Source organism: Callospermophilus lateralis, chromosome 7, assembly GCF_048772815.1.
Source record: "Callospermophilus lateralis isolate mCalLat2 chromosome 7, mCalLat2.hap1, whole genome shotgun sequence".
Classification (NCBI taxonomy): Eukaryota; Metazoa; Chordata; class Mammalia; order Rodentia; family Sciuridae; genus Callospermophilus; species Callospermophilus lateralis.
This window is the reverse complement of record NC_135311.1, coordinates 121243531-121255465: the sequence shown is the minus strand read 5'-3', so window position 1 is coordinate 121255465 and position 11935 is coordinate 121243531. Positions and strand designations below refer to the sequence as shown.

The window sequence follows — 11935 nt, the reverse complement described above, 5'->3', positions numbered from 1 at the left end:
CATTTTCCCTCCTCACTGATACCTCAGCAAGCTGATGCCAATCATGAACACCTTTATTATTTAGGACTTCAGTATTCTGGGCTGGCCTAGGTTGTAGGCATGCTCATCCAAAGTCAGAGGTCCTGGGGGGCCTGGAAAGGTTTCAGGGACACTTCACCACTATTCAAGAAGTCATCACTTAGGTTAGGGGCTCAAGTAGAAGCTGTGGGCTGAGAGCCTTCTGTCTTCTCCCTTTCTGTCACTATTTGCCACACCTTCTCCCATGCTACTTCTGAAGACTCAGGTGGGCGGGTCCAGCGCAGAAACAGGCCTGAGGAAGAGGAAGACAGGTAAGGAAGCTGAAAAGAGAAGCTAACTACCCAGGGGAGGGGAGCAGTCACCTTGCCATAGCCGCAGGCTCTGGGGCTCCACAGAAGGCCAAATGGCCAAGGGATTGAGCACATAGAGTGGGTTCCGGAGTTTTCGTTGTTCCTTTAGCTGGTTGAGCCCAGACCACAGGGAGTGTGTTCGAGTCCTCACTTCACAGAGGCATCTGTAGAGAATGAGAGTGAGTTCCAGCTGTGCCCTCTGGGATTCTGGGGGTACAACCCTGGTTAGTATGGTGACAGTTACTCTGGGGCAGTGATTAACCACCTTTTTCTGCAAATTATCTTGATCGATCTATTGGACTCTAGAATAAAACAGGAACAAGACAAAACCCTATGGAGTTCTGTTTAGAGGGAGAAACCAATTTAGTTTTGCCTAATTGTCAGGGAAGGCTAATTAAGAATATGTTACTTGAGGGCCTGGGGTTGTAGCTCAGTGGCAGAGCGATTATCTATAGCACATGTGAGGCACTGATTTGATCCTCAGCACCCCATATAAAATAAATTAATAAACAAAGATATTGTGTGTCCATCTACAACTGAAAAAAAAAAGTGTGCTACTTTGAGCTGAGTATCACTAGAAGACTAGAAGTTCACATCTACAAAGACATGCTATGGTTTAGGTCTGGAATTTCCCTTAAAGGCCTATATGCTAAAGTTCTAGGTTCCCACCTTAATGTTCTTGGGAGGCGACAGAAACTAAGAAGTGGGGCCTAGTGGGAAGTCTTCAGGTCATTGTGGGCATGTCTTTGAAGGTTATAGTGGGACCCGAGCCCCTTTGTCCTGGCCATGAGATGAGATGAGATGAGGTGAGTGATTTTCCTTTGCCATACACTCAGGACCAAAAGCAACCAGACCAACCAATCATGGACCAAACCCTGCCAAAACTGAGCCAAAATAAAAGTTTTATAGATGTCTGTGTGTGTGTGTGTGTGTATATGTATACACATACAAACATACATGTTATATATATCCAAAACTGAGACAAAATAAAAGCTTTTTTTATATCTATAATTTATACATATATATATATATATATATTTTTTTTTTGGTTGTAGATAGACACAATACCTTTATTTTATTTATTTTTATGTGGTGCTGAGGATTGAACCCATGCCTCCTATGTGCTAGGTAAGCACTCTACCACTGAACCCCAACCCCAACCCAAAACTTATCTAAGTTTTTAATCTCAGGTATTTTTTTTTGTTGTTGTTGTTGTTGTAGTTGTAGATGGACAGAATGCATTCTTTTTATTTGTTAATTTTTATGAGGATTGAACCCAGTGCCTCACACATGCTAGGCAAGTGCTTTGCCACTGAGCTACAGCCCCAGCCCATCTCTCAGGTATTTTGTTAAAACTTGGCAGGGGTGCAGGGGGTACCACATGAACCAAGGAAGAAGTGGAAAATGAACCAATGAAAATACTTGTAGGTCTAATGAGTTATTTAAAAACTAATGAAAGTGCCAGCTGTGGTGGCAAATGCCTGTGATCCCAGCAGCTCAGGAGGCTGAGGCAGGAGGATCAAAAGTTCAAAGCCAGCCTTAGCAAAAGTGAGGCACTAAGCCATTCAGCGAAACCCTGTCTCTAAATACAATTAATTAAATAAATAAATAAAACAGGGCTGGGGATGTGGCTCAGTGGTCAAGTGTCCCTGAGTTCAATCCCAGGGGAATCATAGGAAGGCTGCTGAATATTCCAGATGGATAAGGGTAATGGGAAGGACCTCTGGCAAGAAAGAAACAAGCTAAATGTTTAGGAGAAAGGCTAAAGATGAGGGATGGGGAAAGGGAGATAAAGATAACAGTTTCTAACCTGGATGAATCATGAGTGGAGTTGGTAAAACAAGCTAGGATGTGGGTGAAGATGACAAAATATTATCTCCACCTTGAGAAACTCCCTCCTCCCTCTCTCATTGATCAGACAAAGGGCTTATGGAGCTGATTGGGATGCAAGAAGCCGACCAATGATAAAAGTTACCACTTTTGTGTGCCTACTATGTGCCAGGCACTGTGCTAAACACTCCATGCTTCAAATCAGTTAATCCTCGCAGCCCCTCTATGGATTACAGCTACTGTTATCCTCTCTGTGCTACTGATGAGGAAACAAAGATTCAAAGAGGTTTGCTCATGATCACTCAGCAGGTGAGTGGTGGTGCTGGAAGTAGAGCCTGAACAACTTAAGTCCACTTTCAACCTCTATTCTAGGGTTCCACTAGAATCTACTTTGCAAAGTTAACAGAGGCCCCAGCAATCATTTATTTCTGCAAAATCTTTTTGCTGAGTGCACTGATGCAGGCCTATAATCCCAGCAACTCAGGGAGCTGATGCAGGAGGATCACAAATTTGAGGCCAGATACAGCAATTTAGCAAGACTCTGTCTCAAAATAAAAAATAAAAAAAGCTCAGTGGTAAAGCACCCCCCCCCGCCCCGTTCAATCCCCAGTACCAAAACAAAAACACTTTCCCTTTTAGTCCTCATTTTTTCTTTTTTTGGGGTTGTGGGGTTGGCAGGGGATTGAACCTAGGGGCACTTAACCATTGAACCACATTCCCAACCCTTTTTTATTTTGAGACAGGGTCTAACTAATTTACTTAGGGTCTCACTAAATTATGTAAACTGACTTTGAATTTGTGATCCTCCTGCCTCAGCCTCCTGAGCCGCTGGGATTACAGATGTGTGCCACTGCTCCAGGCCCCTCAATTTCTTTTTTCAATGTATTTTTAATTTATTATTTTAATTTTATTTTTAACTGATACATAAAAACAAAAGTTGTAAATGTTATAGGGTAATGTGATCTTTCAAAACATGTAACATTATGTAATATTTTAATCAAGTTAAATATTTGCTGCCTTAAACATTTACCATTTCTTTCTTTCTTTTTGGTACTGGGGATTGAAACCACAGGTGTTTGACCACTGAGCCACATCCACAGCCCTTTTAATTTTTCTTTTGAGGGTCTCAATAAGTTGTTTCAGCTAAGTTGCTGAAACTGGCCTCAAACTTGCAATCCTCCTGCCTCAGCATCCTGAGTCACTGGGATTACAGGCCTGCCTAGCCACTGTCCTCAGCTACTTATCATTTCTTTATGGTGAAAACTTTCAAAATACTTTTTTCCTCTTCCAGCTTTTTTTTTTTTTCCCCTTGTGTGTACTAGACAACTACTCTACCACTGAACTACCTCTCCAGTCCTCTCCTCCTGGCTTTCCTAAATATACAGCTTGTTATTATTATCTGTATTCATTCTTCTGTGCAATAGTACCCCAGAACTTTTTGTTTCTATCTAACTGAAACTTAGTACAGTCCTTATTTCATGGCAGGAGTGCACTTGTTCTTGGCAATAAACAGAATGGGTAGATGTGAAGGGTTAGTCTTAGATTCGTCTATCTTGGGGTTTGCAGATGTTAGAGGGAAGTATGAAATTAGGAGGGCAGAAGGGAAGGCCACAAAGAGTTTTCCTTAAAGAAAAACTCATTGAAAGGGAAAGATGCCCTCTAAGAAAGCAACGGGCATCTGCCCCGACCCACCTTAACACGCGATTAGCTCACCTCTCCTTTTCACTGTTGCAGAGGAAGGTGCCAAAAGGGGAGGCATAGGCGTGTTCAAACAGTGCCAACAGCAGCCCCTCCCCAAACTCCAGCGACAGCGGGAACTGGCGGCCCAGCTGCCACACGCAGTCCAGGAAGAGGAGAAAGGTGGGTGCCTCGTGCTTGGGGCGGGCGTGGGAGAAGGCCGAGTGGGCACAGCGCAGCTGGAAGGGGTGGCCAGCCTGGGGAAGGGGCAGAGCCATGGGCAAGGGAAGCAGGGTTTCTGGAGGGAGGGGCAGGGCTGGGACAGGGTGGCTACCTACCTGGATCCACTCCCGTTCCACCAGTTCCTGGAATCCAGTTATGGTCCGGCTCAAGGGGTCCAAGATGAGTTGAGCCAGTGAAGTCACAAGCAGAGTGCTATCTCTGCCTTCAGCCCCATGTACCAGGATGCAGGCTCCTTCCCTATCGTGGGAAGGGCCCATGAACAATGGCAACTTTTTCCCTGCCTGGGGTGGCAAGACCAGGAATAGGCTGTGCCCAGTTCTAGACTGTATTTCCTTATGAATCATGGTTTTGAGAGCCCTTCTCATCCCACCATATCCATTCTGTCTTACAGGGTAGGAACTTTACCTTTCCATTCCTTGGGCTGCCAGGCAGGCGGTGTTCAGTGCCTCCTTCACATGTGCCAGCCAGCGGCAGCCCTCTAGCCGACTAAGCCAGCGGTCCATGCTTTGCTCCGGGTCCCCACAAGCCTCTACTAGGCGCACAAAGCTCTCCTGGAGAGCCCGTCCCCTAGGCAAAAGGGAATCTGGTCATCCTTTCCCCAGTCCAAGCTCTGGGTGAGCCCAGATTGAAAGCAAGTGCTTCATCCCAATGAGGGAGGGAAATAGAACTTTCTGAGGAGCCCATTTGATAAGAAGGGCATAGAACCTTTTGGGGAGTCCAGTCTCATGGGGTATAAAACCCATGGAAGAGCCCTAATCTCATGAAAATTATGTCATATCTTTGAGAAACCCTCCATCTTATAGGGCAAACTAAGACTCTTAGGGGAGCGCTAGTCTGTTGGAGGGAACCACTGTATTACAATACCCCAGGAAACCCCTGTTATCCTTGAAGTACCCCAATCTGATGAAAACAACACAATTCTCCTTGGGGAATCCCCGTCCAATGAAAGAAACACAGTACTTTCGGGATTCTGCACCTGTCCTACCTCTAGACACCACTCTGCTCAAGGCCACCAGTGACCCCCACACATACACACCAGAAAATCTAATGCCATCAGTGGCCCTCTACCAGAAAATTTAACAGATTTTTCCGCCCTCTTCAACATCTTCAGTGGATTCCCACTCGCTTGAGGATAAAGTCTAAATTCATAACCATGGTGTTCAAGTTTTTCATGGTTTTTCTCTGGACCCCATTCTCCCTTTAGCAGCATCTCTCCCACTTCCTACCCTACACTTCTACCACCGTGAAGTTGCTTGCAGCTCCCCAATAGGACAAATGACCAGGCTCTCTTTGCAGTTCCTTCTCCCTTCAGTTCCCTCTACCTGAAATGAACTTCTCCCTCCTAACTAACTCCTCTGCCTCTTTCAGGTCTCACCAAAAGCATCCTGTTCTCAGGGAAACCTTCAAATTACTAAGACAGGTTGCCTCCTCTTGCTACTACTTATTTCACTGAGTTCTAATTGCCCATTTACTACTGAGCTCTGTCAAGTCTAGGCTGTTCACCATGGCAGCCCCTATGCTCAATGTTGGGTGAATAAATTAATAAGAGTTTTACATGTTGAATAGGGAAGCAGTCTGCTCTCCTCAAAGCAACAGATACATCTATATCTGTGCAGGTACAGCCTTCAGGGAGGGCTCTGTGTGTGTGTGTGTGTGTGTGTGTGTGTGCACGTGCAGGTTTTTCCAGGAAGACCAATTTCAACTTAATGTAAAGAGGTGCATTTTCTTTCCAGGCAGAGTTGGGGTACTTAGTGATAAGCTCTCTCATTTGTGGGTGTGAAAGTGGGGATGGCCAGCTGCCAGGATGGCTGCCAGGAAAGGTCTAAGAGTCTTCCAGAGCCCTGGCCCTTCTTCCCCTTCCACACACACATTCATGAAGGAAATCTAACGCCATCAGTGAACCCCACCAGAAATTCTAACAGATTTTTCAGCCCTGTTTAGCGTTTTCAGTGGTTCCTACAGCTTTTAGGATAAAGTCTAAGCTTATAACCATGGTTATGCAACAAAGCATCTTCTGTGGAAAAAGCCTGGGAGAAGATGGGAGGCCTCCTACCTCTCCAGGGGTCGGTGCAGTCGTTTCCAGCCAGGGTAGGCGGCCTTGGCCTCTGTGCCCCCTCCAGTCATCCGGGCCTGTTTAGCAGCCTGGGCCGATCGTGTGTCCACTATGAAGCCCCGAGCCCCAGGGTGAGCCCCTGCCAGTACAGCTCGAAGCAAGTCCTCATCCTCAGCGCAGCGCCTCTTCTGAGGACCAGTCAATGGCTGACTGGAGCGTAGCAGAACCTGTGGACAGGGACCCAGCTCAGGTTCAGGAATTGGGCTCTGGGCTAGGCCTACACTCAGGAGCCGCCTACACTAGGAAAAGACTGACTGTGGCGCTGGGGCCTTAGGTGCGGAATTCACAAGGCTTCAGATGGGCTCTGCGAAGGTCATGGCTGTCTGAGGCCAGAGGTAGGAGGGTCCCTACGAGCAGACACCAGATCATCTGGGTTGACAAAGGAACTAAGCTTCAAGGGGCTGGGGACCGGACCGAGAAAGGTGAAATCCAGAAAAGCGGGAGGGGCGGGGCCAGAGTCCGGACCGCAGGATTTCCAGGAGGCGGGGCTTGTTGGAGGCAGAGCCAGGCGGGGCCTGAATGGGGCAGGAGTCCCAGGCAGCAGCCAGACGCTAATTGGCTCCTCCAGGGCGGAAAAGGGCTTTTGGATCTCAGGGCGGAGCCTGGGGAGGGGCTGGCTCACGGTTCCACTGGGTGCGTGGTGGTAGCAGAGCACTGGGAAGCGGCCTCCCTGGCGGAAGCGGGCGCTCCGCACCAGGGCATCGTCGTCCACCGCTCGAGGCACGATTACCGCACGAGGGTAACTGGGGCACAAACTAAAGTCCTGGTTCACCTCGCTCAGCCGCCACGCGTTGGTCTGCAGCATAGAGAGGGTCAAAGGCTAGGTCTAAGGCACCCAATGAGTGCCCAGCCGGCTTGCCCCTGCTAGACCCCGGTGCTTCCTCATCCCCAGGCCCTCATGACCGCGCCCACCTCGCGAGCTACTCGCTTGTAGTAGCATTCGGGCGGATGGAAGTGCCAGGCGTCGCCCAATCTCAGGCCCTTGGGACGGTAGAAGAACGGAAAGGAGGTGATGACTGATTCCAGAGAGGACAGCGCCTGGGGACGAACGTCAGGGGCTGTAGAATTTATCTCAGTTGAGTACATTCCAGCTCCTCTCCTCAACTCCTAACTCTCCTTGTACCCCAAGCCTTCTTGCATGTCATGCCATTTAGCCTCGGGACAACACTGGGTACAGAGCCCCTTTCACTAGTAACCCCCTTTTTGCTCCCCCCAGTACTGGATAGGGATAGCTTAAGGACCTCGGGTGCGCCCCCTGAATACCTCGATGGAACGGGCGATGTCCAGGGTCGCTTCCACGCCCTCTATATCCAGCTGCAGCACCCTCAGGTCCTTACAGCGTAGGGTGATTGTGCCGGAGTCACCCGCCACCCTAGGGGTGGACAGACCCAGGCTCAGTATACCCCGCCCTCCATCAGGGGAAGAGAACGAGTTTCATACAATTGGACGTTATGCAGGAGGGCGCCAGCTCCAAGTGCGCTGGCCCTTCCCCCTCTCCCCATAGCGTCGCGCGTTCCCCAACTTGTGGGACGTCCCAGCCACGTCTCACCGCTTCTCGATGGAGTCGACACTACGCAACAGCAGTAGCCACAGGTCTGCAGTCGATGGGGGTCCTGGAGACAGCAGCAGGTGGTGGCCGGTGACGCACAGCGTGCCGCGCAGCGGGGGCTCCTCCGGGCCCGGGAGTAGCTCGGCTTGGGCCCGGCCAGTGCGGATCAGCTCTGAGAACTCCATTCTACCAGCGGGGGCCCTGGGGCCCAGCGGGACAGGCTCTGGTAGCGTCGGGCGGGGCGAACGCGGGCTCCAAAAGGGACAGGAACTGGCTGGGCAGCTGGCGACGCCGGCAGGACAGCTGTTAAGGAGGCCCCTCAAAGGAAGGGATCCTACAGTTCCACAGGCATTTTCTCCTACTGCCAATATCAGTGAGGACCTCGGCCAAAGTATATTAAGGAAACCTCAAATTTCCTCATCTGGGAAATGGGGAGAATAATCTTGCCTGAAGCCCTTGTTTGGGTCTCAAGAGGCACTCGATATTTGGGGCTTTTTATTTTGGGGGTGCTGGCACCCCTGCTGCCTTTTAAAAGAAAGAAAAATAACCATCTCTTCCTCTGCACCGTGGTGGATGGGTTGGAAAGTGTGAAACTGGGAACTACCTACTTCCTCCCATACCTCTGAAGCTTGAGTGGGGGAAATCCCTTGGTCCACCTTAAATGCATGCAGCTGTGTAGCTGGCGCCCCTCCCGCTCCACAGCTGGAAGTCCCTGTCTGAGGGCGCCCTCGACAGGGGCCAATTCTAGCTGTTGCTGATCCTCTATTACTCACCGCTTATGCTTCATCCTTTCCCCAGGTGCCTATTGCCCAGACAATGAGCGAGGCCATGTGTTTGGTGCTGAGGGGCAGGGGTGACTGAGGAAGATTCTATTCATAGAATTTTCAGTCTGATTCATCATCTATCCATCCATCCACCTAAGTAATTTTTTTTATTTCTTATTGATGTCTGCACTATGCTGAATCTGATTAAGAATAATTCACTAGGTAACCCTTCTTTTAATGAAAAAAAGTGAAATCATAGGTGGACTCCTATAATGAAACCATAAAATTGGAGCTGTTCTATCAAGAACCAGATAAAGAGTTCAAATTATAAAATTTCAGTCCAACAGCAGCAGTTATGGTGGGAATTTGATAGACATGCAAATTCTCAGGTCCCATTCCAGATACACTGAATCTGAAACTTTGTGAGTGAAACTTTCCAGGTAATTCTAATGCATGCTCAAGTTTGAGAATCACTTGAATGTATACAAATAGGCAAAACTAATTTAAGCTGTCAGCAGTTAGGGTAGAGCTGGGACTGTAGCTAATTGGTAGAGCACTTGCCTAGTACACACAAAGCTCTGGGTTCAATCCCCAACACCAACCACCAAAAAAAAAAAAAAAAAAAAAAAAGAAGAGAAAAAAAAAGAAAGAGAAGAGGAAAAAATATGACAGGCCAGGAGTACTGTACTTGTAATATATAATACTTCCAAAATTATTGATCTGTCCCAGTAGAGGCTCACAGAGGGACAGGGACTTGCACTGCAACCTGGTCTCCTTACTGCCAGGTGGGGCCTCTGGGCCCTATTCCTTGGCTGATGGGCTAGTGCTGTGAATGAGGATGGGGCAGCTTGTCAACCTCCTCCCCCTCTCAACTTCTGGTCTTGGGTCTTGGGAAGAGAGCCAAGACTGGTGTGAATGATGCTTTTCTTATCCTGGAGCAACTTCCTTTCTGGGAACTGGGAGTCTCCTTCTGGGCAAAGACAATAAATTTCATCTAAAGAACTAGAAAAGCAGGGTTCCTCCTACCCCCACCGGATGGGCATCACGTGGCTCCTGGTTAGGATTCCAGGAAAATTCCAGTCCTTGCACACTTAGCTTCACACACCCATATGCTCACCTAGCCTGGCACACTCAGACTCTCTATCCCACTGTCATCCACTCTCTGGCACACTCTTTTTACTCTCAGCTTCTACCACCTCTCCCAGAGCCATATTGCAGGCCTTTCCCTCATCCCAGAGCAGCAGCCCTGCCTTGTCACTCACTGCAAACCCACCATGTCCCTGGGGCCACTGAAATTCCAGGCAGTGGATGAGGAGGATGAGGAAGAGGAGGAGGAGAGCCTGGACTCTGTGAAGGCACTGACAGCCAAGCTGCAGCTACAGACTCGGCGACCCTCATATCTGGAGTGGACCGCTAGGGTCCAGAGCCAGGTCTGGCACAGGGCCCAAGCCAAACCTGGGGCCGGTGGACCTGGAGCCATCTGCGGCTTTGACTCAATGGACTCTGCGCTTGAGTGGCTCCGGCAGGAGCTGGTGAGTCTGGTGGCTTAGATTGCCTTACATGGGGTCTTCAGGCCAATCTTCCTTAGGGCCCAAGACCATGGGTGTGGGGAGGGGATGAGAACAGATCCCCTAACTCCAGCAACTGCCAGCTCCTGTGTCTCTGGGGCTCAGGAGCCAGAAATATCCTTGTTTATTATTTTATGTGGAAAGTCTTGCTGAAGAAGGATTACATCAATCTACAGAGCTTATGCTCCTGTGGCTCAGGGGAGAGAGCCCTGCCCTTGGGGGACCATCAGTTATAGGAAGAGAAAGATGTGGCCTCCCCTACTTTGGGAACTGCTCTGCCCTCAGAGAAATACAGTGAAGTATACAAAAGAAGGTACTGATCATGTTGGAGGCAGAATCTGAAGAGGAGAGTGTTGAATATTAGCTGTCAAGCCAACATGTGCACATATAAAGGTGTCCAGGCTCCAACTTGGAGATTTTTTTTGGGGGGTGGGGGTGGGGGGGTTACCAAGGATTTCACTCAGGGACACTCAGCCACTGAGTCACATCCGCAGACCTTTTTTTGTATTTTATTTAAAGACAGGGTCTCACTGAGTTGCTTAGTGCCTTGCTTTTGCTGAGGCTGCCTTAGCCTCCCAAACTGCTGGGATTACAGGCATGTGCCACCGTGCTCTGCTCCAACTTGGAGATTTTACTTAGTTTATCTGGGATGGGGTCCCAGGCATCTGTATTTGCATAATAATGGCTCTTTAGCGCTGAGAACTCCTAGTGTGGAGCCAGATCTGAGAGATGGGGAAGGATGAAGCTAGGGTGAGTAGGAGCTAGGGACAAACCAGTGAAAGAAAGGCCCAGAGTGTTGACAGGAAAGTAAGAAAGGCAGGTGACACTGGAGCAGGCCCCGCAGGCTCACGCCCCCTCTCGGCCGCAGCGGGAAATGCAGGCTCAGGACCGGCAGCTGGCAGGGCAGCTGTTGAGGCTGCGGGCCCAGCTGCACCGGCTGAAGGTGGACCAAGCTTGTCACCAGCACCAGGAACTGCTGGACGAGGCTGAGCTGGAGCTGGAGCTGGAGCCCGGGGCCGGCCTGGCCCTAGCCCCGTCGCTAAGGCACTTGGGCCTCACGCGTATGAACATCAGCACCCGGCGCTTCACCCTCTGCTGAGGGCTACCTGGGAAGACAGATGGGAGGGATATCCCAGAGGGCCAGCACCTGGTGTGGTGGGGGCACATTCAGGTCTCTTAGACCCCACCCCAATCTCCTCAATAAAGCACTCTGCCTCCCATCAAGGTCTCTGCAGTTTTTCATTTAGGCCCAAGGCCTCTGTCAGTCACTGGGACCAGGGGTTTCGAAGGAGAAGAGAAGGTCTGGTTGTGGGTGGAGAAGACTATTGCAGCCCCATCTCCCCACAGCACATGATCAGAAGTGGTAAAAAACTTGAAATCCTACCCACAAGAGGTGATTTAGGTTCAGTGGGTGACTGAAGAACGCCAAATCTAGGCTGGCCATGTAGTTCTGTGGGACAGCACTTGTTTAGCATGCACAGGGCCCTGGGTTTGGTCCCAGTACTGAAAAAGAATGCAGAATCTGATAAGCCTGGGTTTAAAGCCAGCTCCCCCATTTATTTGTTAGACATTTAGGAGGTCCCTAATTACTCCCTGAATCTGTCTTCTTCTAAAATGAAGATACTAATTCTCATTGGACAGGTAACTGACTATGGCTCAACTGAGGGAATGCACAGTAAATACCCAGCCGATGTATTACTTATCATTACCATCATTACCATTACTTATCACATGATTACTCTTGCACAGAGGCCCAGAGATGGACTATGAAGTGCTCAGGTTTACCTGGCAAGGGCAGCTGGACCTTGCACCAGGCCTGGGGC

General features: G+C 49.4%; 2 protein-coding genes across 2 annotated transcripts; one reads left to right on the top strand and one right to left on the bottom strand.

Moving 5' to 3' along the window:
* Positions 1-35: 35 nt before the first annotated feature.
* LOC143403131 (myotubularin-related protein 9-like) lies at positions 36-8048 on the bottom strand. Its single transcript, XM_076860847.2, has 10 exons — positions 7781-8048; positions 7495-7603; positions 7144-7269; positions 6854-7027; positions 6172-6398; positions 4524-4685; positions 4214-4355; positions 3912-4132; positions 381-532; positions 36-310 (listed from the first exon to the last, which is right to left on the bottom strand). The coding sequence occupies exons 1-10, from the start codon at positions 7963-7965 to the stop codon at positions 192-194; spliced, it is 1617 nt and encodes a 538-aa protein (XP_076716962.2). The 5' UTR covers positions 7966-8048; the 3' UTR covers positions 36-191.
* Positions 8049-9551: 1503 nt separating this feature from the next.
* Fam167b (family with sequence similarity 167 member B) lies at positions 9552-11249 on the top strand. Its single transcript, XM_076863258.2, has 2 exons — positions 9552-10076; positions 10981-11249. Exons 1-2 carry the CDS (start codon positions 9819-9821, stop codon positions 11209-11211), a joined length of 489 nt encoding a protein of 162 aa, XP_076719373.2. The 5' UTR covers positions 9552-9818; the 3' UTR covers positions 11212-11249.
* The last annotated feature ends 686 nt before the right edge of the window (positions 11250-11935 follow it).